At 37.7% G+C, this 26,971-nt stretch overlaps 1 protein-coding gene across 2 annotated transcripts in view; it reads left to right on the top strand.

Annotated features, from left to right (window-relative positions):
* The first annotated feature begins 6,816 nt into the window (after positions 1 to 6,816).
* stat6 (signal transducer and activator of transcription 6, interleukin-4 induced) overlaps positions 6,817 to 26,971 on the top strand; it is a 29,932-nt gene continuing 9,777 nt past the window's right edge. For both annotated transcript variants that reach the window (XM_028017423.1, XM_028017433.1), the window contains exons 1-15: positions 6,817 to 7,383; positions 18,732 to 18,877; positions 19,624 to 19,765; positions 20,000 to 20,074; positions 20,893 to 21,049; positions 21,497 to 21,597; positions 22,622 to 22,770; positions 23,120 to 23,236; positions 24,209 to 24,376; positions 24,836 to 24,923; positions 25,004 to 25,126; positions 25,491 to 25,583; positions 26,347 to 26,550; positions 26,633 to 26,727; positions 26,812 to 26,942. In XM_028017423.1, the coding sequence (XP_027873224.1) occupies positions 18,744 to 18,877; positions 19,624 to 19,765; positions 20,000 to 20,074; positions 20,893 to 21,049; positions 21,497 to 21,597; positions 22,622 to 22,770; positions 23,120 to 23,236; positions 24,209 to 24,376; positions 24,836 to 24,923; positions 25,004 to 25,126; positions 25,491 to 25,583; positions 26,347 to 26,550; positions 26,633 to 26,727; positions 26,812 to 26,942 (1,777 nt within the window). In that variant the 5' untranslated portion in view covers positions 6,817 to 7,383; positions 18,732 to 18,743. The remainder of the gene's footprint in view (positions 7,384 to 18,731; positions 18,878 to 19,623; positions 19,766 to 19,999; positions 20,075 to 20,892; positions 21,050 to 21,496; positions 21,598 to 22,621; positions 22,771 to 23,119; positions 23,237 to 24,208; positions 24,377 to 24,835; positions 24,924 to 25,003; positions 25,127 to 25,490; positions 25,584 to 26,346; positions 26,551 to 26,632; positions 26,728 to 26,811; positions 26,943 to 26,971) is intronic.

A 26,971-nucleotide genomic window follows, 5' to 3' on the forward strand; every position in this document is an offset into this window, starting at 1 on the left:
TTTATCCAATTTCTTTTCTACTGATAGAAATGAACATTTATCGCAGTACTTTAGAAGTTACTTGGGTTTCTTGTATGACCTTCTGGCGTGAGTTCTCAATGTGCTCAAAGAGTAACATGGTAGAACTTCAGCACTCCTTTTGTACATGGACGCAGTCTCACTGTCGTGTGCTGGATTAATTAAAAATAGCTTTGTAACATGTTCAATAATAATGTTAGTGACTTTATTTCTCCTCTGTTCTTCAATTAATGCTTTTTGGGAAGTTTTGGCCTATTTCATGTTGTCAGACCGGTTCTACTGAAGTAATATTTTAATTCTACATCTAGACGAAAACTAGATGTAGATTTCGTCCAGATCAGATCTGGAATAAATCAGGTCTACGTGTGGCTACTGAAACTGAAAATAAGAATTGATATCATCCACTGAAAAGTGCTTTTTCTTATTTATTCAGGTTATCTTTATCATATATAAACCAAAATATTTCCATATTTTAAATATTTAGGTTTGACAAAAGAAAACAAAAACAGCCAGAGTCTGTAGGATAAAAACATTAAACCCTAAAGTATTTTATTTTAGAGTTTTACATATTCCAACACTTATATATTTGGTGTAAATCAATGTTGGATGAATTATAACAGGGCATTCATTGAATGATAAAGGTGCAGAGACAAAACTGTCTTGCTTCGTGCTTCTGTGTGCAAATCATTCTGCCGGCTTGCGTGGACTTGCATTTCATGTTTGTATCTGTGCATGTGTATGCGTGTCTGTGTATGTGTGCTAATGCTGGAGCTTCCAGAGCGGCCACGGAAGCAACACTGGCGTGGCCCCCGAGGCTGCGGGGCCCGGCACCAGAACGCAGAGGTCCTTCGTCCCTGTCACTGTCTGTAAACAACAGCTCGTCCCAGCGGCCTGCCCTCTGCGCTATTTCTGCTCTTTCCTGACATCTTTCAAAGACTCAAAACTAACTGAGAGTTGTAAAATAAATCTAAGCAAAGAAGTGAAAGTTCAGGCGAAGCACGACACGGGATACATTGCTGCAGAGCTGCAGTTCGAAACATCTGCGCCTGCGAATCCCGACAGAACAGTGGTGCTGAGGGTGCTAATGACAAAAGTAATTAATTGTCTAATAATGATGCATTGCTGTGGTATAATCACAACCTTGTGCAGCAGTTCCCCTTCATCCTCTAGTGAAGGATAATGGTTTTTGCAGCTGTTTGAGAATTCGTCCCATCTTTTCCTGCATCTATTTACAGAATCGGTTGAACAGCAGACCCTTGTTTGGGCAAAAACGTGACAGATGACAAGGAAAAAATGTTTCAAATTATAGTTGCAGGTATTAAATGCAAGTAAGAAAATAAAAAATGCCAGTGCCAGTTTTATATACATTCATCAGAGGAAAAAAATGAAATAAATTTGGGGCTTTTTATAACTCATTTGAGTTTTCCAAGATGGAACTTGAGTGAAATTTAATAACATGAACATGTATTTTTTTATGCCAAAGGTTTGTTTCCATAACCATTTTTCTAGTGCCTTTATTTTGTATTTAATATGGATGCACAGAATTGAACGTATTGTGGATTTGATCTATTTTATCCAGCGTCAAGAAGCTTAAATGCATTGTTGCCTGTTAGGTGTTTTTTTGTTTCCAGACACATTTATCTTACATTTTTTCTATACTGTTTGATAATATTTAGAAAAGTGTCTTTTAGACTTTGCACAGTGTGCACATGCTGTTTCCAGCTATCAATAGGGTTTGGCATCATACTGACTAAATTAGGTTTAATTATAGCAGAGCTTGTTTAATTTTGCTGGTTTCCTGCCACAAATGTGAGTTTTTAGCTCAGGCTGTAAACCCATAGAGCTGTGTGGTCAGGGCAGTCAGTGTTTGGGATCACTGTCCTGTTCGCTGTTGGCTTTTGCATGGATGAAGCAGATTAACCTTAAGATCCTGGTATTACCCTTACTGTAGCACTATTGAAATTTTTAGCTGGATCTGTGGCAGGAAATCAGCAAATATAAATAAACTCAACCAATTCCTCCAAGAAGAATGGTCAAATATCTAGTAAGACGTGGACAAGGACCTTCCTCATGGTGGAAAAGCTTGTTTGGTTTCTCTGCTATCTTTTATTTTTAAACCAGTATGAGCAATTTTGTGTGCATAAGAGAAAATTCTGAAAATAAGAAATAATTTCTGAAGAGACTTTAGTTTTTTAAAATTGTTCAATACGTTTGAAAATAAAGGCTTCCAACGGATCCATTAAGGCCCAAAACTAGTAGAATGTTCACGTACATAATGCAAATTATGTAACTATTTAACTGTTTCACCAGCATTTTGCAGAGTTATTTTAATGATGAGGCAGCTGAAGTCTAACATTGGTTTAAAAACTGCAATTTCCTTAAGATATTTATGAAAATGTCTGTTATACTTTGACAGTGTAACAGAAGCATCTGAATTGGTTTCACTTCCAGTAAATGACAAAAAACCCACTTTGTCCCTTTTTTGTCCCAAAGTGAGTCCTGTCCTCCAGGAAGTCAATCATTTTCTTCTCCCTGCTGATTGGAGGTAATTAGGCGAGCAGAGTTTGTAATTGGATAATAAAAGATGCTAATGAGTTGCCGTCCTATTTACTCGGACTGCGGCTCTGAATAGGAGGACACAGCCCAGTCACACTTTTACCTTGGTGAATATCAAAGGACACTTCCGTATAATTCAGCATTATTTACACACGTTGTCATTTGCTTGCTTGTGAGTGAATTTGTACCATAGCTGCTCTCCTGGTTGCAGATATTCTCGATTGTGTCAAATGCCGCTCAGTTTAAACAGCTGTTAATAAGCACTCAACCTAAATATCTGCTGCTTACATTGAACACACGCAGGAAGTGTTTCTGTCAGTGACCAAAAAACCTGAAAGTTATTTATGGCAACAACCTTCACAAAGTAAAAAAAAAAAAAAGTCACTGTCTGAATCTCATTTCACAGCGACACAGTCCTCCTCTCTACCTTTGGCCTTCCATTGTGCGGGCCTTGACGCTGACAAGGTTGACATCAGAGGAGAGCTCTGACACCGGGTGAGTTAGGACTGCCAGCTGTTAGCAATCAAATCTATTTTGAAGTCAGGGACACACAGACCCCCAGGGCCAAAGTAGCAACCAGTCCGGCCCCTCACCCTCCGCTAACGCAGCCTGCAACCTCCCAGCCCCTGGTCCTGCAGATAGCAGGCACAGCTGTATTGGTTCCAGATGTAGGGAGGACTCTTTACATAGCAGCACACGGAAAATGGTGGGACTTCTGCACAGGTTTGCCTTAATGAAACAAAGACAACGATGTGAACATATAGCTGAAATTCTTCATAAATCACCTAAATAGATCTATCAATAAAAAATAAGTCTGACAAATATTGATAAATATCTATTAAGGCTTTATAAGGTTTTTCCTCTGGATTGTTTAAAAATTACATATTCCCTTCTGGTTTCCTTCCAGAATAATAAACCCATTTATGATCAACATAAAATAAGAAACTATAGTAAACATAATCTGTCTCAGACTGAGAGCTCCATCCCCTGCAGCTGCATTGTTTCTGCGCTGCTCCATCAAAACTCTCAGGAAATTAGATCTGACAGGTGGAATGTCCTTGCAGAAGGACTTGGGGCCGCCCCCCTCTCCCACATGACTAAAATGTGATCACAAAATAAATAAATAGTAAACAGATACACGGGAGAATAAACAGATAATGTCTAACAGCAATTAAAACTGTATTCTCAGGGGACGGCTGCAGCAGAGACAGATGTTGACCGAGGCAGTTCAAAGAACTGATCTGATTTCAGGTTTAATGCTGTTACGTCAAACTTACCATTTTTGATACAAGTTTATCTAAGACCTTGGCCTCCTTAAGAATGTTGGTAGTTTCCTCAAAAACATTAAGGAACCACATTGGTGTAAAAAGTATTTGCTTCTGTTTTTGCCTTTTTCTCACACTGAAAAATTTCAGGTCATCAGATTGATTTGAATGTCAGACAAACATAAACCTTTTTTGAATATGATTTATGCCAAGTATTGAGAGAAACAACAGCAGCAAAGCAGCCCAGACCATCACACTACCACCGCCATATTTGACTGTGAAAAGTTTGAAAGTTTGTGTTTGTTTGGCAAATGTAGCACAGGCCTTTCTGTTTCCTGGTCATCATTTGCTCTACTCTCAGGTCTCTGCCATACAGGTCAACATTACCAAGCCTCTCTTTCTGATTGTTGAATCTTGAAAACTGACCTTAAGAGAGTTAAGTGAGGTCTGCAGCACAGTAGATGTTGTGGATTCTTCTCTCATTTTCTGGGTGAGTTGTCAATGTGGTCATTTTAAAGTAAGCTGTGGCTTACTGAACTCTCAAAACCTTATAAATTACTTTGTAAATCTTTCCAGTGGTAGATGTTGTTCTTCATCTACCACTGGCTTTCTTTAGGCCGTCGCATGAGGAGTTACGCTTTAAAATCTATTTCCATTGTCACAGGTTCTAGTTAATTGATTTTTCTCCATCTCAGCAATGAACAGTAAAAAGAAAGAAAGAAAAAGGATGTGAAATTAAGGATTAAAAGCCAGAACATTTTTTCGGCATTTACTCAAAATGCCATTTTACTACCAGAGTCTTGGTCTATTGGTAAAGTTTCTCTGAAACATTCAAGGTTAAGCAACCTGGTTTTCTCACACCACTGCGTGTTGCTAAATACATTTATAGAAATTGATATTTGTTAAAAAATAGTAAAGATAGAAAAACATTTGTTTTGGTGTTTTTAGAATGCATACAAGAGGTGTCAGTTTGTTTATAATAATTGAGAACAAAAGCATAAAGTGTCAACTATGACAACATAATTCAAGTGATCAATTCTTTACATGCGTTGGTCATGTTTCTAATTTAATCACTCTAAAGAAATGAAAACTTTCTGTTAATTATTTCTTGAATCAGGCTGCAATGGCTAATTTATTGCATGCAAGGTAACCTGAAGATTACCATATGTGTTGTTCAAACATATATCAAACACACGGTGAATACTACTATAATTCATCAAATCAAAGTAAAGATGGGTCCAGGAAGGATAAAATTTTAAAAAGTCCAAAAGATTAAAATGCAGACTGCCAAAAAAAGATTCATATTTTTTTTAGTTTAGTCAAACTACTGTTTGCTGATTTGCAGTGTGAATATTTTGAAAGTGCTAAGGAGCCTCAATGAATCATGATTTGATTTTAAAACAACAAAAAACAGCACTATGATGCACAATATTTACATTGATGCACACAGTTTGTAAACCTCAGTCAACACAGCAGGCTCAGCCATACAAGGGCAAAACGCAGGCTGAGGGCCTGAGGTGGCCCCTGAGGAATCCTCATCTGGCCTTCAAAACAACTTCAAATATGTCAGTCGAAGTTCAAGAAAAGCAAAGAGGAAAACAGTCGGTGTTTGTGCTGAAGAACATGAGAAAGGCTTCAAACATAGAGAAATGTATCAGAATTTCTTTGTTGATTTTTTACCCGTGACGGACAAATAAATAGTTTGTTTATATGCAGTCTGTATGTGCTTAAATGGCCTAAACCAAACACAAAAGCTAAACTATAAACTTTTCTTCACTGAAAAAGTACATCTGCTGGCAAGAATATCTTCTATGAGGTTTTCTAAAACAGCAGCTGCAGACAGTCTCATTATATGCTGTTCATTTTCCGATAAGACCTATTTTACCTGGTAAGTTTTAACAAATAGTTTGATTTCTTATTAAGAGGAATAGAAGTTGGCGGTACCGTGTGTCCATGTTTTGGTTCAGTTCAGTTCTCGCTGATCTCGTTATTTTATCCATTAATGGATTCAGGGGGGGGGGGGGAGTTTTCCTTCCGCTTTTTCAGGAGGGCTTGTGTTCAAATGCAGCACGTCAGTGTCCCCTGGTGGCTACTTCAGGAAATCACGGGGAAAAAAGGAAACATTCTAAAAAAGGTAGACATGAATAAAGAAATAATTATACATAATAATCGTGTCAATGTATTCCCTTCATATTAGATTTTTTAGCCATAACATTAATACATTTTTTGGTCATCCTCATCCTGGGCAAGTTAAAATAAATGGTGTAATGTGGCTTCACTATGCAAGCAAACCAACCAGATGTTAGCAACAGCATTGCTAAGGAAGTTAGCTTTTCACATAGCGTTGAAGCACAGTAATGGAAAGTTGTGTGGAAGGAGGAAATGTAGTAGAAAAAGATGCACAAGCAACAGGAGGAACCGAAGCCTTGAGAGGATTATGGAACAAATCCCACTGATAGTTTGATTTCATAATTGATCTCATAATTTCTTATGAGAAATTTGTAAGGCAATAATAATAATAATAATAATAATAATAATACTAAATATTTGCGAATCAAGGTCTCAAGGTCTGACAGAAGAGTAGAGATACAGAGAATCCAAGCTGTTTGTATACAGTAAGTTACTGCATGGTTCTTTTGCTGTTTTAATAGCTAAACTATATTCCTCTGTGTGCAATAAATCTATGATAGTTTTTTTCTTTTTCAAGCTATTCAACGTTTTTTTGTTGTTTATTAAATTTTTTTTTTTGACTACATCCTATTTAAAGGAGATCTACTTGTATTTGTAACATAGTATTTTGCACTTTTGAGGCAGCAAATGTTTTGGACCTTCAGTGGCTACAGTTGGGAAAAAAACATCCGTCTCGCAGGCTCTGTCCTCTGCAGATATGGTATCATTTCCCTTACTGGAAGTTATACGGCGAGCGGCACAATGACTCAACAGTACTCCGCCTACGAGCAGTTCTGTGGAAGTCTACCAACCAAGCCCTCTTTAAACAGTTTCTGTTTTAACGGGAACATTTATTTAGTCCCTACTGCGCTTCATGTCCTGTTTACTTTCTTTTTTTAGGGACTCGTTAAATTAGAGGTGAGGTTTGTTGTATAAAAGAGGGGACAGGTGGAAACCGCCATAAACAAGGAGCTGTAAGATCTCAAAGTGTCTCTTAACGGACTCGTTACTTTGCTTCACGGCGGACGGGATGTTTGTAATGACAAGACGTTCAAGTGAGGGCTTGCTTTGAACGTGAAGGCAGGAAATAACGCACGCAGCCCCGCTCAATGGCACATTGTGCGCAACAGGGAAGTGAACCTCGGCTGCTTTTCTGCACTGCTGAAAGTTCTCTACCCTGTTCTCGAAGTTAACTTTCTCTACGTCACAAATAAGGAAAGAAGGAAACCCGCCTTTACAGCTTTTAGAAGAAACGGCGTGTGATCTTAAAGCGAGTTCTTGATGCAGAAGTACTAGAAAAGGAGTATGGTCGGAGTGTAGGAGATAAGGAAAAGGCGACGACGAAAACTGTTTCTACACCCAAGCTTTACGAAAGGTAAGCTCAAATGCGGAGAGGACGTGTTGTACCTGTGGCAGTTGTGCGTTAAAACGCGGGGCCTCGCAGCTGCGGGGGGCTCGTTATGTATGTGTGTTAAGCGTAATGAGGGATGCTGACTGCGTCTCTGCCATGTTGTAGTGACAAAACAACTACTTGTTGCAACAAGACCTTAAAAACAAAGTGTCAGCGTGAAATACCTCTTTATATCCTTCACATCTAATCAACTTCCCTCCCTTTAAACATGACCAAGTATTGTCTTTTCACAAATAAGTTGCTATGGCTAATTCAAGTTACGCTACACTTCCACCCGTGCCTTGCTCCATTCTGCTGCTCCACAGATTAACGATGTTTACGTAACCTTAACACTGACATTTACCAGATTCGCTGCTAATGCACTTCATATCCTACCATAGCAGGTCTATTGTAATCCCGAGTAAACAACCGCTCACTATGAGCGCAGCTGCTCTAAATATGTGGAGTTATGAAACGAAGGCAGCCACCAGCTTGTTAGTCTGCCAAACATGAAATATAGTGTTTGCGTAATAAAACCAAGTCAAGCTGTAAAGCCACGTAAACATGATGGTGGGCATTAGCGGCTCTTACTGAGCCACTAAGATGCCTCAGAGTCCTGGAAGAATCTGGTGGGCTCCCCCCTACAGCTGTTCCTGCTCTGCACTGCAGCAAAGAGGAAGACGGAAGTCTCTTGTTTTCTCTTTCAAATCTAATAAAATCTAATAAAGCCACCCCTTTATTGACTGATCTGGATTATACGGAAGAGGATTAGGGCCACCAAAAAAAAAAAAAAAAAAGAATTCTGAGATTAAAGTCAGAATTCCGACTTTCTGAATTTAATCTCAGAATTCTGACTTTAATCTCAGAATTCTGACTTTCTGACTTTAATCTCAGAATTTTGACTTTAATCTCAGAATTCTGACTTTCTGACTTTAATCTCAGAATTCTGACTTTCTGACTTTAATCTCAGAATTTTGACTTTAATCTCAGAATTCTGACTTTAATCTCAGAATTCTGACTTTAATCTCAGAATTCAGACTTTAATCTCAGAATTCCTTTTTTTTGGTAATCCTCTTCTGTAGGATTATCACTGCTGGCTCTGCTGATGTTTTAGTTCAGCAGAGCACGTTAAAGCGATGGTTTTACAACCAAAGAAGTTTGTTGACATTTCCTTTATCTGCTATCATTTTTAGTCCCGTATATCTATCTAACAGAAGCCTCTATGTAGGCCTATGTAAATGGTATTTTTTTTATTTTTTTGCTTTATTTATCTCAGATGATAAATAAAGCTTCTGAGCTAAATTGTACATGTTGTACAATGTTCTCATTGTTCAACATTGACTCCCTGCATAAAAATATCACACAATACCCCTTTGTAACATGGATCTAATTACCTGTTAGGTCATTCATTTTATATTTATGAACAGAAAGTGTGAATAGAAATGTAGAATGAAAACATGAACTTCGTGCTTATTGTGCTGATTAATGCAACCTTTGTTGTTTAGTCCAATAAAACAGCTCGGTTTCTCATACTTGTAAGTGAGGTACATCTGAATGTAAAGCAGCCTACTTTCAGCCAGCTGACTAGGATTGTGCAGCAGCATGTAGGAGAGAGGATGAACTGTTCTTGTGCTATGCTTCATACATTCAGTAGCAAGTGGTGGTTTGTTAAATGGGTCATATGGCTCTCCACCCAGGGTGTCAACTGCATCAAGTTTACTGTTGCCAGATGACCAAAACTGCAAAGGTATAGAAAGATAAAGAGCCAAACAGTTGAGAGAACAACAAGGGTTGAATCCATCAGGTTTGTTGGCCACATGGCCTTTCAGATTGGTCTATGCATTTTGTGATGGTCAATCCATTCACTTTCTTTCCTAAAGTCCACTAGTTTGGTAATATACTCAGGGTTACTACCCATTTGCAACCAAGTTGTAACTTACTGGCTTATGTCTGGAGATGTTGCGTCAATATATCCACAGGTTGTTATTTTGCTATTTTGTGATTTGCACCAGTTCCTCCTGTATCAAAACCCTCATCCACTCCCACAACACCATGCTGTGAGCTTCTCATACTTTGTAGTTGAGAGGGTGTTCTTACAAGCTTCTCTTTTTCTTATATGTAAAACTGATCATCATGACCAAATACTTTTACTTTGTAATTGGATCACAGGATATATTTTAGAAATGTCTTTGTCCCACATTCATCTCTGGTACACGGTACCTACTTTACTTTCTGAATTATATGATGTCTGAAATTGCCATGCTGTTTATACTTGCCTGTGATTGTTTAAACATGGCAGCTTTAGGCATCTGGAAATAGTCCCCAAGGATGAAGAAAACTTGTGTAAGAAGTTCAAATTCTCGATATCTCGGCCAATTTGAGCTTTTTCCATGGTGTTACCCACTGAATCAGTGTGTGTAAGGTGTTGCCTCAACACGCTCCTGAACCTCTACAGTTTGATAATCACAAGTTGCAGCAAGCAGTCTTTATTCATATTTATCCATTTGTTCATAGGCCTCACACAATGAATTATTATTAAATCGCCTGTTTCAGAGACATGAGACAGTTTAAATAACAGCCTCAACCCATTTGTTACAAAACTGTTCATTTAGTTAAAAATGATTTAACTGCAAGTGGAAATTAAATTATGTTGTAACTTACATTATTTAGGTTTCTTCAAAGAATTGCAAAGGATTCTAATGGCTGTGGTTATGAAGGATCTTTCATAGTGGAGTTACAGTGGCTCTGAGGAAGCCTCTGACTAAAGACGTTGTATAATAGTCTGATGAAGAGGATGTACACAGTTCATTTGATGAAGAATCCTTCTACCAGAGCAGTCCCCAAAACAGAGTCAACCTAATGGTTTTCATGTTTACAAAACTCTGGATTTCAATGTGAAAATTATTTCTAAAACAAAATATAGAAAAACTGTGTACAATTTGTAGAATAAATGATGTCCTGAGCACCCAACTTTTGTTTTCAGGAATAGCTGAAGCTTTATGTAACTGAATACTGAAAAAAACAACAACAATACAATCTGATAAATTACTTAAAGCCCCAAACTAATGTGACATTCATGTCCATCTTGTATAAATGCATGTATATTTGACCTAAGGTATAATCCAGGAGGAGGAAGAAAAACATGACTGACATTATTGTTGCTGTTGAACACCGTGTAGGATGTGTTTTTTTTTTTTTAAATTCTATAGTGAACAATTTTTTCTTGGCAGAACTTTTCTGAAAGGCAAAAACCTGTTTGGGCAGTTTTAGGAGCAGCACTTTTCATGTACCAACCTATTTTTAGTTCAAGTATGGACAACTCTTGATATATTTAAAGCAACAATAACAATACTGCAAAGCAACAGAGGCCATTTTTATGTTTGTTTCACCCTTTTAATTTATGTATTCAAAGCTGCATTGTCTACGTTTAACACCTTTGTGGAGAAAGCCACATGTTTCTGGCAATACATTCTGCTGGTTCAGATTTACACTTTATTTAGTATATATATAAAAACAAAACAATAAATAAGAGAAGGAACAGCTCACAAAATGTACACTTTAGTTTGTTTTAGCTTATTCATGCTTTTTTAAATGGGCTGAGTTGACCCGTTCTTACATAATAATAATAAAATATTTATTCATTTATTTTAAAACAACTTTCAGGACACTCAAGGTCGCTGTGCAGTTAAAAACCAACAAACAAGAACAATAATTGGAACAAGAAGTGCAATAAAGACTATAAAACATAAAATAAGATAGAAAAATAATAAAACAATATCAGATATCCCATATCACATAATGATGTTCAAACTGAATGATGGAGATAATTTGGCATTATGCACGTCAGCGTGACATATGAGGTGAAATGTGTTTTTTATTCATCAATATGCTTTACCTGAATTTGACAAAATACAAGTTTAAAATATTTCCTTAAACAGAGCACAGTAAACTGGTACAGAGTAGATTAACATTTTAAAACGTTATAATACATCAGTAATTTTATGCAATGCTGTTGCTTTAATTCAAAGTCTTATCAGTCAAAATGCTGAGATGTCCAGATTCTCCTCCAGCTAGTTAGTCATAATCTAATTCATGCTGATGTTCAAAGTCCAACAGATGACGCTGTAGTTGGCATTGTACTTTTGCTATTTAGTTTTTTTCAGCAGTTAATTCCATAAGAACCTCATTCATTCCCAATACATTTGAAAATATATATACCTGGTGTACTGAGGTGTATACGTCTGTCTGCCAGGTAGTTATGAAAGCCGTCTGAGTTACTTTCTCTTTAAGGCAACAGCTGTGAGTCTGTTGAATGACACAGACGCTCATGGAGACATCTGTCAACACTGAGAACAACAGACAGGACAGGATTTTTTTTTTTCCGTGGAAAAATATCTTAAAACTGTATCTTTATTTCTCAAGTGTCACTTTCATCTATTGTCAAAATGAGTAATTCAAATGCCACCCTTCTTTTTTTCTGTTCTCTGCACTGGTGTTTTCAGTGTAACCAGCAAGCTTTCACAACTCACCGGCTTTGAGGGAAATAAGGTGCACCTGGAAAGTATTTAAAATGCTTCACTTTTTCCACCTACCGTATTACGCTACAGCCTTAATCAGTGAACCATCAAAATCCTCTGTGAAAATACTTTATTGAGCCCAAAGGGAAATTAAATAACGTCATTTCCTCATTAAAAACATACCCCACAGTGTTGCTTTGGGTCACTTCCGCATTTTTCATAAGTCCTTGAATCTCCGGGGGCAAACATCTGGAGTGCCTAAATGCTTGCTCTCACAAAGTGCCGTCTATTTACTCATAGGTCTGCTAAGAAACTTCAGTCCTCTGCCGAGCTTACAAAGCAAGATCACAGTTTTTAGCCATCTCTGTTCAACGCTTGAAAACAACATTCAGTGTTGTAAAGAGCTTGCACAACTATGTGTAATTAATGTTAGTTATCTTGTGGAATGTGACTTAAGTGTTTGTGTCAGCATGTCACGAAACAAATCAATTTGTCACAAGGTCTTGTCTTTAGTGAAGCCTTGTCAAAAGCATCTGAAGAGAGGAAATTTCAATACTGTGTGTTGAACCTGCATGAGGTGGTAGTTGTGAATCTCATGAGACGACGTTGGAAGTTCTGATGACAACAATGTGTCATTTTATCTTCATTGTAAGCTGTAATATTTCATCAGCGTATTCACATTCGAAAGTGGAATCCTATGCCTTTAAGTGCAAAAACATTGTAAAAGTAGGTCTACTTCTGTTTATGAGAACTATAATGATAAGGTTAACTAGTTGCCTGGAAAATTAAGACAAGCTTCATGTCTCAACACACTTAGGATGTGAATATGATAATATAGTAATTGGGAGGACAGCGTTACTAGTTTTAATGATTTCCATGAAATAGTTTATGAATGTTTTACAGTTTTAAATTTAAAATTACAAATGTCAAATTTGTAATTGTCAAAAGCACCCTGAAACTTTAAGCATTGAACATTCAGTTACAAAAATGCTCAGAGTTGCCTGTTGAGCACTTGAAAACAAACACCCATTGCACAGCGTTGTGCAATAAATGCCAATTGTTTTGTGGAATCTTGCATGGTCAAATTCCAGCGTGTTTGTGTTAGGACATCATGAAACATATAATTTGTCACAAGACAGGCGGATTGGCACAGCGTCTGCAGTGAAGCGGGCGCTGTATCAATCTGTCATGGTGAAGAGAGACCTGAGTCAAAAAGTGGAGCTCTCGATTTACTGGTCAATCTATGTCCCTACTCTCATCTATAATCATGAGCTTTGGTTCATGACCGAAAGAACGAGATCACGGATACAAGCGGCCGAAATGGGTTTTCTCCGTAGGGTGTCTAGGCTCTCCCTTAGAGATAGGGTGAGAAGCTCGGTCATCTGGGAGGGACTCAGAGTAGAGCCGCTGCTCCTTCACATCGAGAGGAGCCAGTTGAGGTGGCTCGGGCATCTGGTCAGGATGCCTCCTCGACACCTCCCTGGTGAGGTGTTCCGGGCACATCCCACTGGGAGGAGGCCCCAGGGAAGACCCAGGACACGCTGGAGGGACTATGTTTCTCGGCTGGCCTGGGATCGCCTCGGGATTCTCCCAGAGGAGTTGGAGCAAGAGGCTGTGGAGAGGGAAGTCTGGGCCTCTGTAACAAGGCAGCCTTTTGCAGCTGGATTTTACAGTGAGGATAAAAAGCTGAGGCAGAGTCAGGTGGAAACAGCAGTGGTTTACACACAGCATCAACAATCATTTCACAGGTGAAACTGCAGCCTTAAATAGTCCCAGCTGTGACAGACCAAACCACCTTTAATACACAGGGGAATCTCAATTCACCAATCTCCACCTATTTAAATAAAATACCTTTTACTAAATACAAACATTTCCGCTTACTTTTTATAAATATTTTATGTTTTATCCTTACACCATAATGAAACACCACAAAACCCATAAACAATTCCCCCCCACACTTTTCAGTGGCCTCTCCCAGAACCTATAAATGGTGTCTGGAGCGGAAGAAAATGGATGGATGGATGGATAGCTGGATTTAGTTCTGTTAGAACAGGGGTGTCAAACTCCAGTCCTCAAGTGCCACTGTCCTGCAACTTTTAGATGTGCCCCTGTTGCACCACACCTGAATAGAATAATTAGGTCATTAGCAGGACTCTGAGGAACTGATCTACACAAGGAGGAGGTAATTAATTGATCCTGATTCAAAATGTTTGAAACATGTTTTAGAAAGTGATTGTTTTGCACAAGTAGTGTGGTGCATTTAAATATTTTAGAGCTGGACAATACGCCACATTGCAGTTGTTGTCGCAGTTTTGCTTGGATGCAACATATAGTAAAATGTTTTATTTTGCATTCACTCTCTGGATAGGAATAGTATATTTGGCCAGTTGGGTGATCTAAGACTGCTTTTGTTGCCCACATCAGATTTATATTTTTTAGTAGCTGAGTTGCTAAGCCTCATTTTGGAAAAAGAAAGAAAAACATTTGTAAAATTTAGGTTTTACATTGTGGCTGTAGTGCAACTAGTGTTGGACAATATGGCTGAAAAACTTATCACAATACAAGCGTTTCATATCAGTCAATATCAATAATTGTCGATAGCTAAATAATTACTGATTAGTTTTTAGTTGTCAATATCTGAAATACTGCCAAACTAGTGACGTGATTTTTCCTCTTTTAGTTTTCACTCCATTCCTCTGTTGTTTATTTTTAAGCAGTTGCTGCGCAAGTTACTTGGTAACAGATTGTTGCTAGGTAACCAAAGACTGAGGAAGTTAGTTGATGCCACAAACCTTGCGAGAGGCTGAGCAGGTAAACCCTGTCATCTGCGTATATCTCCCAAAATGTTCCCAAAGTGCAATTCCGCACCGGAGTTAAGTCTATATTCTATATATTGAATTTTGAATATTCTGCCAGCTCTATCATTTATTGATCTTGATTACATTCTCTAGCCATAAGTGCAATAATCAGCAAAATGTTAGTTAAATACTCAGAGATTTGGTTTAATCAATACATTTTAACCTGTTAGTCTATACATTGTGAGCGGAGAGTCTAATTTAACAAAAGGATGTGTGTTTTGTTCAGGTGAAGGGCATTCACCCTATGCAAGATATAAAGCTCATCAGGAAATCTAAGATTTTTGTCATTTTTGATAAGGAATTGTTTATAAATAAGTATAACTTGGTCAGACCACCAAAGTATTAATGCTAATATTGGGCTTTGCTGAAGGAAGTTGTTCTCATTATATTTACAGAATTCAAACCTCTTCCACGTCTTTAAAGCTTTGCAACCTGTTTTGTGAACATTTCGTGGGTTATTCTACTTTCCTGCCCCATTTGGATCCCCTTTCTCTTTATTTGGCACTTTGCTTAGTGAATATTAGATTATTTTGATGTGACATCTTCAAATTGAGGACACATTGTTTTAGTAGTGTTGGTGCTGAGTGATATATGGTTGATCCTCTCGGTTTGTCTGCCAGACCTATCCACCCCAGTGACAGAACAATCAGGCATTTTAGTTGGTGAAAAACAAACAAAACGGTGCCAGGATTTGATTTAGAGTTGGTCCAGTTAGAACACAAGGACAAAGAAAAAGGTCTACATTCCAGCCTGTGGTATTTCTACTCTCCTCGAGATCAGCCTTAACTTTGAACCTGATGTTATGTTGCTGTATTGAAAGTGCAGTATGGTAGTGGCCTACCTTAAAAGTATGTATCACACAGAGAACTATACTAAAATGTTGTGGAACTGTAATTTTTGAAGTTGTACTTGTTAACACAGAAGAGGTTACATATCGAGTTCTTTTGTAGCAATGCAAATAAATATTTCACCCCTTACAATTCTTCTGCTTTTGAAATTTTAGTGGATTTTATTCAACAGTAAATTGACATGCGTTATGAGACAGTTATTAATAAGCAGTAAAACTGAGAACTATTTGGCTGGCATTGCCCTGTTGATCAGGTGCACTCAGCAATTCACAGCCAGGCCGACTTATTGTTGCACAACAACTCGAACTGCAGTCAGCAAATTAGCTCCAACTTCCGCTCTCTAACTCTAATGGGTTTCCTTGTCAGTGGAGCAGTAAACAGGGTATTATTGATGGGAAGCTTGGGATGATTTTCATTCTGAGTTCAACACAGAAAAGCCTATGATGAAACGTATGAAGTTAAAGATTTGCATTAGTGATTGAACTAACTTGATGTATGTTGGTAGCCATATTTTCCTATTGTATGTGGAAAAAATTCTTACACGCCTAAGGATATCCTGCAGTTCTGTAAGTAGTTAATTGTGCAACAAACAGGATAATATTATATGGTAGGTGGAAATACTGTCATCACCCTTCATTGTGTTGTGGAACGTTACCCAGAATGTTGTCTGATTGTCTTTAATGAGAAGGTAATACCATGTTAATGATTTATCGAAAACGGTTAGAGCAGTTGAAGATAAAGAAAGCAGTCATTTTCATTTTTTTACGTGCAATAACTCAATCAAATTCTAAACGACCAAACAATTGACAGCTTACATTATAACGTCACACATGCTTTGCACTTTAGACACCAGTTTACGTAAAAATATCAAGCACTGTTTGGTCGAAAATAACTAATCTTGTTTCATATAGCCAGAAGTGGATTGATCTTGTTTGTTTCTCACAGTCACTAACTCACGTCACCATGACATTTGAAACTGACACTGATAGAAGTGGATAAAGTTAGTCCAAGCTTAAAACCTTGTAAAAGCAACAGCATTCCTGAAAACGTACAACTTTTTTTAATACATGACACTAATTTGTTTTATTGGGATTTTAAGTCATAGACCAGCACAAAGTAGTTTGTGATTGTAGTAGTTTCCCCTTATATATCTATACAGTACGTAAACCTGCTATGTTTCTTGGTTTCATGAGACATTGAAATCACCCACAGGTTAATTTAAAAATTAGGTGATTTCCTAATTTGTAACAAATGTAACAAATGTAATTTGTTACACTGGATGCTATCTACTGGTGTCAGATTGCAGTTATTTGCCAGTGGCTGAAATCAATGCATGCTAGAGTCATATTTCTATGATGTTGTTGCTTGTAAAGGCACTTGATGTGTGAGGAGTTCCTCCTTAAGCTTAACCGGAAATATGCAAACTGAGTAATACTTCATAGAAGACTTAGATTTTCACAACTTTCTAAGTTGAAAAGAATGACAATGTGCTTATTCATTTACTCTGACTCAACACAAGCTGCATGCCAGATGCCTTGACAGCAGGGTTGGCTTTACGCCAATCCTTAAGTCCTAGAATTTTAAGAATAGGAGTTTTAATAATTATTCAGAATCGAGCATGTTTACCTTAAAAATAGAAAGGGATTGTTAATAAGATATTAGCAATAGCAATACTATTAACAATCCTATCAGAATGATTTCATTCTCAAATCATCCTGATTGTCACTAATCATCCTGATTTGAGAATGAATCATGACTTCACCCTGTGTTATCATAAATGGTTGTTAATATGACACCTTTAAGCAAAGAGGTGACACAGGCCAGTTCACCCCTCTTTGTTCAAAGCTGGTAAAGCTTACAGGATGTTCTGCACTGACATGTTGCCAGCAACAGATTGGCAATATCAGTGACCACATCTGCACTGGAATGAGCATCATGTTTTTTAGATGATACTTTGGAATAAATACAAATTCAAAGCCAAAGAAATGAGCAAAATACTCATTAAACTAGTTTAATTGTAAAAATGTTCCACTTTTGTCTGTCCACAGCTAATTTTCCCAAACATTTTGGTGCGCATCAACACATTTTGTTTTTTTTTAGGAAATGTGAATTGAATCTTTGTGCTTTTTTTCTTCTGAGGCCATTTCCCCCGGTCTGTTATTTATTGTTGAATGATGAACTCTGACCTTAATTTAGGCAAATGAAGGCTGTAATGCTTTGGATGTTGTTCTGGGTTCTTCTTTGGCCTCCTGGATGAGTTACTGTTGTGCTCTTGGGGTATTTTTTGCGGACAGGCCAGTCTTTGGTAGATTTTCCACTGGTGGATAATGGCTCTCACACCCTTAGAAACGTCTTTTCAATCCTTTTCAAGACTGATTTATGATAGTGAATTTGTTTCTTAGTTGTTCTTAAATGTATTTAGATCGGGGCAAGATGTTGTGCTATTTGATAGTTTTTTACTTCATGTTGTTAGATTCTGCTCAAGATTAGATTTGATTTCATGAGCCCAGTGGTCTGGCAGTAATTCGCCCTGTATGGTGAAACTAAAGATGACTTTCAGAAATGTGGCTAATTAAGGCTAATTTGTTGTTGTTTTTGTTTCAGCCATTTATTGGTGATTTTTTCCCTTGTACATCCACCCAGAGTTACTTGTCTCACTTTTTTCTGTAACTTCTGGACCTTTTTTTTTATTAAATACCTTTTTGACTCTACCTACTGCTTGCGGCTTGCAGTGGATCCCTCACAAAACAAAAGAACAAAAAATGTGAACAGATCTGTTCATAAGGTGAAAATATTTTTTATATGGAGGTAGTGTAGTATAAATAGATTTCTTTGTCTGAGAATTAAGCATAGACCTTCCAAGGAGGCCTATACAAACTGTTTAAGGGAGGAGTGAGAAATGGAGTCAGTTTAGTATCTTACTGTGTATAAGCGGCTGTAGGTAGCATTGCTGCCTTGCAGCAATTTGATCACTTCTGAAGTTTTTAGTCTATGTCTTAAAACTAACTGTTTATTCCAAGTGAACCATCTAATCACATACTTATATGTGATTAACATTTAAGAGGTGACTAAACATATAACACTTAATTTTGTTATATTCTGTTTTCCAGAACTGCCTAATTATGGCCCAGTGGTTGGAGATGAGTTATGTCCTGACTAACATGGACGATGAGCGAATCAACGCGCTCTATCCGCCAGACACCTTCCCGATTGAAATCAGGCATTATCTTTGCCAATGGATGGAAGAAAAAGATTGGTAAGACACTGATGCAGAGATGCATGCTCATAACAGCATATACAATATGTACAGTATCTTGCAAAAGTACAACCTCTTGAACTTTCCCACATTTAACCACAAAACTTCAATATATTTTTATAGTCAACCTGTTTGTTTATTTTTAATCTAAGTACATCTGTTTTGTCAAGGCTTCAGAAGAATATCAATGAAGACCAAGCATAGCACCATACAGATCAGGGATAAAGTTATGGAGAAGCTTTAAAAAAACCCCAGCAATTTTGAAAAACAGTAATCCAGCTCCTGAATTTCTCACTGAACGCCATAATCTGAGCATGTGAATAGAGTGGTGCCACAGCAAATCGAAAAAGACATGACCATCTACCTTAACCAATAGGCATGGCAAGTAGCTAAAGAAATTATAGTAAAGTCCTGTTCATTTTAAAAAGGGCGTTTACTATGACACAGGAAAATACGGCAGAAAAACTTGAGTTAAAAAATCTAGAGGGTGACAAAAGAGAAACATTAGCTTCTTCGGAGCTAGCTGATTTTCACTTCATTGTTATGCACTACATTTTGTTGATGTATCACAATATCTAAAGAACAAAACACAATGAAATTCATGGTTGACAAAATGTGAAACAGTTGTAGGGGTAGGAATGCTTTTACAAGGAGCCGTACTGCAGTTTGCTTGTTGTCTGTGTGATAATGGATCCATTAGTGTGTGCTTACATTTTCTAAATGTACGTGTGGTTGCGTCCTCACAGGGAAGGCTTCAACCCAGACCAGTCGGACAAAGAGCAGCTCGCGCAGGCTTTACTGAGCGATTGTATCCTCCTTTTAGAATCGGTTGCTGAGCAGCAGAATATAGTGGAGAGGATGAAGCTGTTGCAGATAACGAAGAACTTGGTGGGTGGATAATCAGATTCTTTCTGTTAAAAAAACAAAACAAAAAAAGTTAAATATTTGATCAAATAAAAACAGTGGTAAGAAAAATGCTGTCATGTGATTTTCATACGGAAGGGTTGAACTAGACATTGCTGGATATGTCTGTAAACATTTCAGCAAAATGCTTAAAGATATGCGCCACATATCAGGTGGAGCTGATACATGGCACATTGAAAATCAGAGCTGCATTTACAGATGACTCGGCCAGCTATGGAGTTTGCTGTGAAGATCAGAAACATTCTCAGGCAGGAGAAGATGATACTCTGTGAGGTAAGAGACCTTTTATATTTCTTATTTAGAATAGTTGTGACGAGCCTTAAGATGATGCAAGATATCCCCCACTTTCCTTACAGTTTTTAATAATTAATTGAACAGTTCTCAATCTAATTTTAGTAATCTGTATTCTCCTTTTCTTTAGCTAAGCAGTGTACTGTATGTTCTCAAGTATAAATCAAATCACCATAAGCTGCCTGTTATTTGTCAAAGAAATTGACTTGCAATTTACTGCATTTTTCAGACTATAGAGCGCACCATACTGTAAGCCGCAGCTACAAATTTTTTGAAAAAAAAACAAACAAACTGGAAACATACACATATATATAAGCCGCTGGTAATTTCCGCTGCTGTCTGTTTTCCATAAAGACGCAGCAGAGGGCTGCGTCCTAATAAATCTGCTTGACTTATTAAGGATGCAGCCCTCCGTCCTCAAAGCCGAACCATGGTTTCGTTCACGCGGAGCTTACGTGCAGCGGTTCTATTTCCCTCCTGTACTCCCAGATCGATAACCCTCAACTTAAAAGCTGCATCATGAGAATTTGAAGAAATTTCTCCTGCCTGCTGCTAGCACGTGCTTAATCTAAATGAAAATTAGCGCTTTCTTCTTTGATTTCCAATTTTGACTTCCAATGATTCACTTCCTGCTAAAGAGCCCCCTGGCGGTTGAAGAAAATCCACAGAAAAGCCGCACCGGGCTATAAGCCGCATGGTTCAAAGTGTAGGAAAAAAGTAGCGGCTTATAGTCCAAAAAATACGGTGCTTTTGATGCTCTCCAGTTCTTTGCAAGTTAAAATAACAATGTTCTGTGTTAGAGGCACACCCCAAAACGGACAGAAGGAAAGACTCCTGACTTTGAGGATTTGACTTTCATGAAGAGTATAGTGCTTCAGCTCCAGGACCGCAGAAAAAGAATCCACAGCTGTAAAGAGAATATGAACTGGGAGATGGTAAACTATGAAGCTTTGCAAGGTAAGTAGTATTTGCTTTTCAGCTGTGTGTTGGTGTATAATGCACCGAAGCACAGGGCTTTCGTATTTTCATCAGTTCTCTCAAAAACGTTGTATGAATCACTTTAATATTCTCATTATATCTACATAAAACATGTAATTAGCGAATTCATGAAGCATATCAAGTATTATAACCTACATATAATAACAATTATATTTGTGTGTCTTTGCATGTGTCTCTTTGATCTGCTTCAATTCAGTGGACCAAAATTTTCCCTCATTTCAGTAAATAATGTTAACGCTAAAAAACAAAACCAGGAGAAGTGCTCAGGGTCTTGCTTTTATTTTTATCCAAGAAATGTTATCTTGATGCCTATGTAAAGGGCACTGAAATGTATTTGTCAGAAATGCAGTTGTATTGTGTGTTCAGTGTGTCACACATGCTAATGTTAATTGTTTGCATCCACAGCCGTTCATGCAAAGACTCCATCAGAACATTCACTCAGAGAACTACAGATGCTCTCGAAGAAAATCCAGCAGCTCAAGATAAATCAAAGCAGTCTAACCCGGGTGAGACAATATTAACGGTCCTTTGAGTCATGAACATAACAGTATTTAGTTTAACATTGTTTGACTATCCTTATGCTTTCTGTCCTTTTGTTATGTTCATCTTCATGAATTAACAGTACACACAGAGAGGATGTAGCTATCTGGTGGAGACAGCTATCTTATTATAGGGATGGGTTTTACGGTAAAGAGCCCTGGATTTGCAAGGAAGTACAACAGATCTTTGGTTCATAAACCACGGTCCCAGAAAGTTTTATAATATTTCACCTTTTTGTGTAACTCAGTGATGATTACACACTAAATTATAATCTAGTGTTCCTTTTAATTTAATGAATGAATCAAAATTCATACGCCATTTTCTCATTTCTCATTTACAAAACACATACTTGATAATTGTATACTCACACCAATTCATATACGCATGCCATATATGCTTGCTTTGGAAACAGGCAAAATGACATATTCATATGGCTCTCTTTTAACAGTGGCTTTCTTCTTGCCACAATAAGGACCAGATTTATTAAAAACATGAATAAAGGTTCTTCTGTTGGCTGATTTTCTGAGCTAAGCTGTGGATAATCTCAAATTATTGCTGTTTCCTCTTAGTGTAGGTAGACATCCATGTTCGGTAGGTTTACAGTTGCGATGTGCTCTTTCCATTTCTAGGTGACAAACTGAACTGTGCTCTGGTAGATGTTCAAAGTTTTGGATATTTGTCTTACAACACAACCCTTCTTCACAAACGTATCTCTGCTGTGTTTCTTAGTCTTCATGATGCAATTTGTTTAGTAATGTTCTTTAACAAACCTTTGAAGAATAGATAGATTTTGTATGCTTAAATATAGCTTGCCTTCCACGTCACAATTATACACTACTTGCTGCTGATATGTTCATCTATCCATATACAAATTCACTTTTCTGCTGTAAAGCCTGTTAGCATATTTGTCTAGTTTTATGTCCATTCCATGACTGAGCAGTAGTTAGATTTTGGTTGTTGGTGTCAATATATTAATTTGGTTGTTTGCAGGAATGTTTGGGGGTGTTCACAGAGACTCTGACCAAGCTGAAACAGTGTCAGGATAATTTCATCATAAAGATGAATGTATGGCAGTGGGAGCAGCACAAATCCGTTATAGGATATCCTTTCACTGATGACCTCAGCCATATGCAGAACTGGTGAGATGTCCCCCTTTCTACTTGTGCCTTTGTGCTTTGCTGACTCTTTCTCTTATCCAAGTGAAAAGCATGACATTACGTAACAATATCAGATTCTAGTTCAATAATCCCATGTATAGTTCCTGGTTTTTAAAAAGGCGTTTAGAAACCTCTAAAGACCTTTAGAAAAGTGAATGTTTTTTCTCCAAAAGCAGATTGACTGGAGTTTGACACCCTGTGTGATTGTCTTTGTGTTGATGCGAGACTGGTGACCTGAGCTGGATGGATGAACATCTCACACATTGTCATGACTCTTTTTGAGATGAGGATTTAAAAAAAAAAAAAAATCTATCTTCATCCTGTTTGTTAGGTCCGAACAGCTGTTTGCGGTGAACAGCAACCTTAGACAGGAGTGGCTGCTGATCCCTGATCTTCCAAAGGAAATCGGAGAAAAACTGACATGTCTTCTTCAGGAACTGATTCAGAGGTACACACCTGTCACACTCTCATATTCTCTGAAATAGGATCAAGTATTTAGCTCAGCACCCCCTAAACCTAAACCCTAACTCTACAACACCACTTCTTCTTATAGGGCCCACACCTTGGGCCTTATAGGAACCCATTAGGACCCACTGCTCCTTATTTTTAAAAAACCCTCTTTAAACAGGAGGTGGTTTGGTTTAGCTAAAATTGGCTAATCTTTCTTGAGTGGTCTGTTTTTGTGGAGAGTAGAAATATTGTTTAGCGAACCATGGGCAATTTTGCTGCAGACTGACAGTGACAGTGTGTTGAATGCATTTTTCATTTTTCAGTGTCAGTAACCTATACCAGTTAATAAAAATTAACAACGGATTCAATAAAACAACTATAAAACATTCTTATAAAGCTACTGTCCAATAAAATTCCTTAATTTCTGTTAAAAGTGCATACATTGGTGAGCTTTCTTGCATATAGTGTCTAAAGGCTTGCTAAAAGCATGTGGACACAGAGGGAGATGCCATTCATTATTTTCCAGTCAAAGTCTGGTGCTGATCCCTGATTAGGGTCGTCTGACTTGGAAAGAGACACAATAGCAATAATCTGCAAATGTGAACATATGTGTGCTTTGACATGTTTGTGTATAAGACAAATAAAAGGGGGAAGAAAACCCAGCCGTTTGGTGGACCACTGGAGGAGAGCAGAGCATCAGATTAAAAACATCATTGGCTCTGGCACTTCATCAACCAGCACATAATAAATACACATAGATTTTAATTTGAGACATAAAGGGCATCATAAATAAAATTATTATTATTATTATTATTATTATTATTATTATTATTACCAGAATCAATAAATTAATGATCAGTAAAGTGCATATGACATCATCAACTCGTCTACACACTTTTTAGCTAGATACACTTAGTGAAGAAGACATGTTGTTTTTTTTTTTGTCATTGATTACATTTCTGCCTTTTAGCTCTTTCGTTGTGGAAAAACAACCCCCTCAGGTCATTAAAACTCAGTCAAAGTTCTCAGCAGTTGTGAGATATCTGCTGGGGGAATCATTGGTGTCTGGGCAGCCTGTGACAATGAAGGCACAAATTATTAATGAACTCCAAGCCAGAAACGTGAACCTTGCATTGTGGTGAGTATCATATAACGCCGCACTAGATGTTTTTTTTATTATTATTATTATTTCTCTTCTCCCTAATGTTTTTGTAATGAAGCAAACATATAAAATTGTGTAATTAAGACCTGTACTTAAAATTATGCCAAGAAAACTGAATGTGATTGGCTGCTGTAATGTAGCAGGATAAATCAGAGCAACAACCCTAAAATCATGCTGCTCACACTGAAACCCTGCTTCCCAGAAAAACCTTAATTTGAGCAGGACATTTAACGGGAACCATCTCATGTTCTTTGTTTAAATATTTTAATTTGTTCAAACTATGCAGTAAATAGAGCTTGTTTGAATTGGCATTTGAAATTAAATGGAAAAAAAATAGAAGGTCTAATTAAAGTTTAGGTCTCCAGTTTCATTTGGAAATGGTAATCACCATATGCTGCATTTGGGAGGGAATAACCTGAAATCTGTTATACACAGTGACAATGTCGGAGAACTCATAAACCACACAGCAATCCTGGATAGAAACACAGCCACAAAGACCACAAATGCCAACTTCAGACACATGGTATTTAACATTTCTCATTCAGCGTGTCACATACTTGTCGAATTTTCCACCTTAAATATTTTCATCTTTTTCTTCAACAGTCCATTAAAAAAATAAAGCGAGCAGACCGAAAGGGAGCCGAATCTGTGACAGAGGAGAAGTTTGCGCTGATGTTTCTTGCAGAAATTTTCATCACAGGTCACGAGACTCCTTTCAAGATACACGTACGTACATGTTGATTCAGCATATATTCAATCCAATATTGAATATGCATCTTTTTTAAATTACTGCAACTCAATAATGAAAAAAAAGAGGAGGTAAAATTTCTAAAAGGCCACATTTAAGATGACATTTAGGGTCATAATAAAGTTGTGCAAATCCAGAACTGCAACTGTTTCCACCTTAACTGTCACACTGAAAATGCTTACATGTTAACTAATGAGTCCATTAGGACACCAGTGTCCTCATGATAGTTAAGGGGTAAACTCTCACTGAAATAAAAAACTATACACACTAAACTTCATAAACGTTACTACCATAAACATTACAACTTTGTAAGCATACGTGATCTATTATCTGTCGTTACAGATAAACTCTCAGCCTGTGGTCGTCATTGTTCACGGCAGTCAGGACATCAACGCAGTGGCCACCATCATCTGGGACTGTGCGTTTGCTGAACCAGTAGGTGTCAAGTTGTTATTGGATTTCCATTATTCCTTCATGTTTCTATTTCTCAACTCTTCTCGTCCATAAAAATAGTCTCTCTGAATGTTCGTCACAAGTTGTACAAAACTAAAGCATGTTTGGTGTCTTGCCTCTGACAATTGACTCAGGGAACAACCCACCCAGAAATTATAATTAGTTACCCAGGAAGGCAATCAGGAACCAAATATTCAAAATATTAAATTCCATTTCTGTGCATGTTTTTCATCTCTATGAATGGCCTGTAATGTCTACTTTTGAATCTAGTTTTTATCCATAAAAAAATAAAAATACATTCTTTGCAGTATGCTCAATGAACTCTGTTGGGAGATACTGTAGTTCCATACAATTTATAGTGAACTATAGCATTGTAGTTCTAACCTGTTTTGTTCTCCGGGCAAACAACCTCTCCAAATGCCCCGACCTCACCAATGTGGGGCACAGACATGCTCCATCGTGACACACCTTTTTAAATCACCTTGAAATCCTTTGATTCAAAAATCTTTTTAATTTTTAAAAATTAAAAATTTAACCCATAGTGAAACATTTATGAAATAATGTGTACTACCATTGCATTTCAAGGAATTCATGCCGCCCAAGATGAGGTGCCGCCTTGGGCAGCTGCCCACATCGCCCATATCAGCCTTGGCTTGCTGCTCAAAGGGGCAGCAGCCTCAAGAAGGTCTACATACTCTTGTCATATCATGTCATATTATGCCTTATTTTCTGTTTCCATCTTAAGGACCGAGTGCCCTTTGTCGTCCCGGACCGTGTGACTTGGAAGATGATGATTGAAACTCTGAATGTTAAATTTTGCTCAGAGGTCGGGACAAATCACAACCTGAATCCCTACAACATGCACTTCTTAGCTCAGAAGATCTTTGACCAGCCTGAATATGCGAGTGACTTAAGTGACTCTGTGGTTACTTGGTGCCAGTTTAATAAAGTAAGCAATGGTGTGTAACTTTTTTTTCATCAGCTGGCATCAGCTGGCATACAAGTCTAAATGCTATCTTTAACCTTAACAGGAGGTCCTCGCGGGTCGAAATTTCACTTTCTGGCAGTGGTTTGAGGGAGCAATGGATCTAACCAAGAAACATCTGAAGCCCTACTGGAGCGATGGGTGAGAAGATGCTTATTGTCTTTCAGTCAGTAATGAAGGAATCCCATGATATTCAGTCACGATGACCACTGTTTGCTCTTCTAGGCTGATTTTTGGTTTCATTGGAAAGCAACATGTCCACCTGATTCTCAAAGAGTCTCCCAGCGGGACTTTCCTCCTTCGCTTCAGTGACTCAGAAATCGGAGGCATCACCATTGCTTATGTATCTCATGAGAGTAAGTGTTGGCTTGACAGCTTTAATTAC

This window comes from Xiphophorus couchianus, chromosome 1 (assembly GCF_001444195.1).
Source record: "Xiphophorus couchianus chromosome 1, X_couchianus-1.0, whole genome shotgun sequence".
In the NCBI taxonomy this organism is placed as follows: domain Eukaryota; kingdom Metazoa; phylum Chordata; class Actinopteri; order Cyprinodontiformes; family Poeciliidae; genus Xiphophorus; species Xiphophorus couchianus.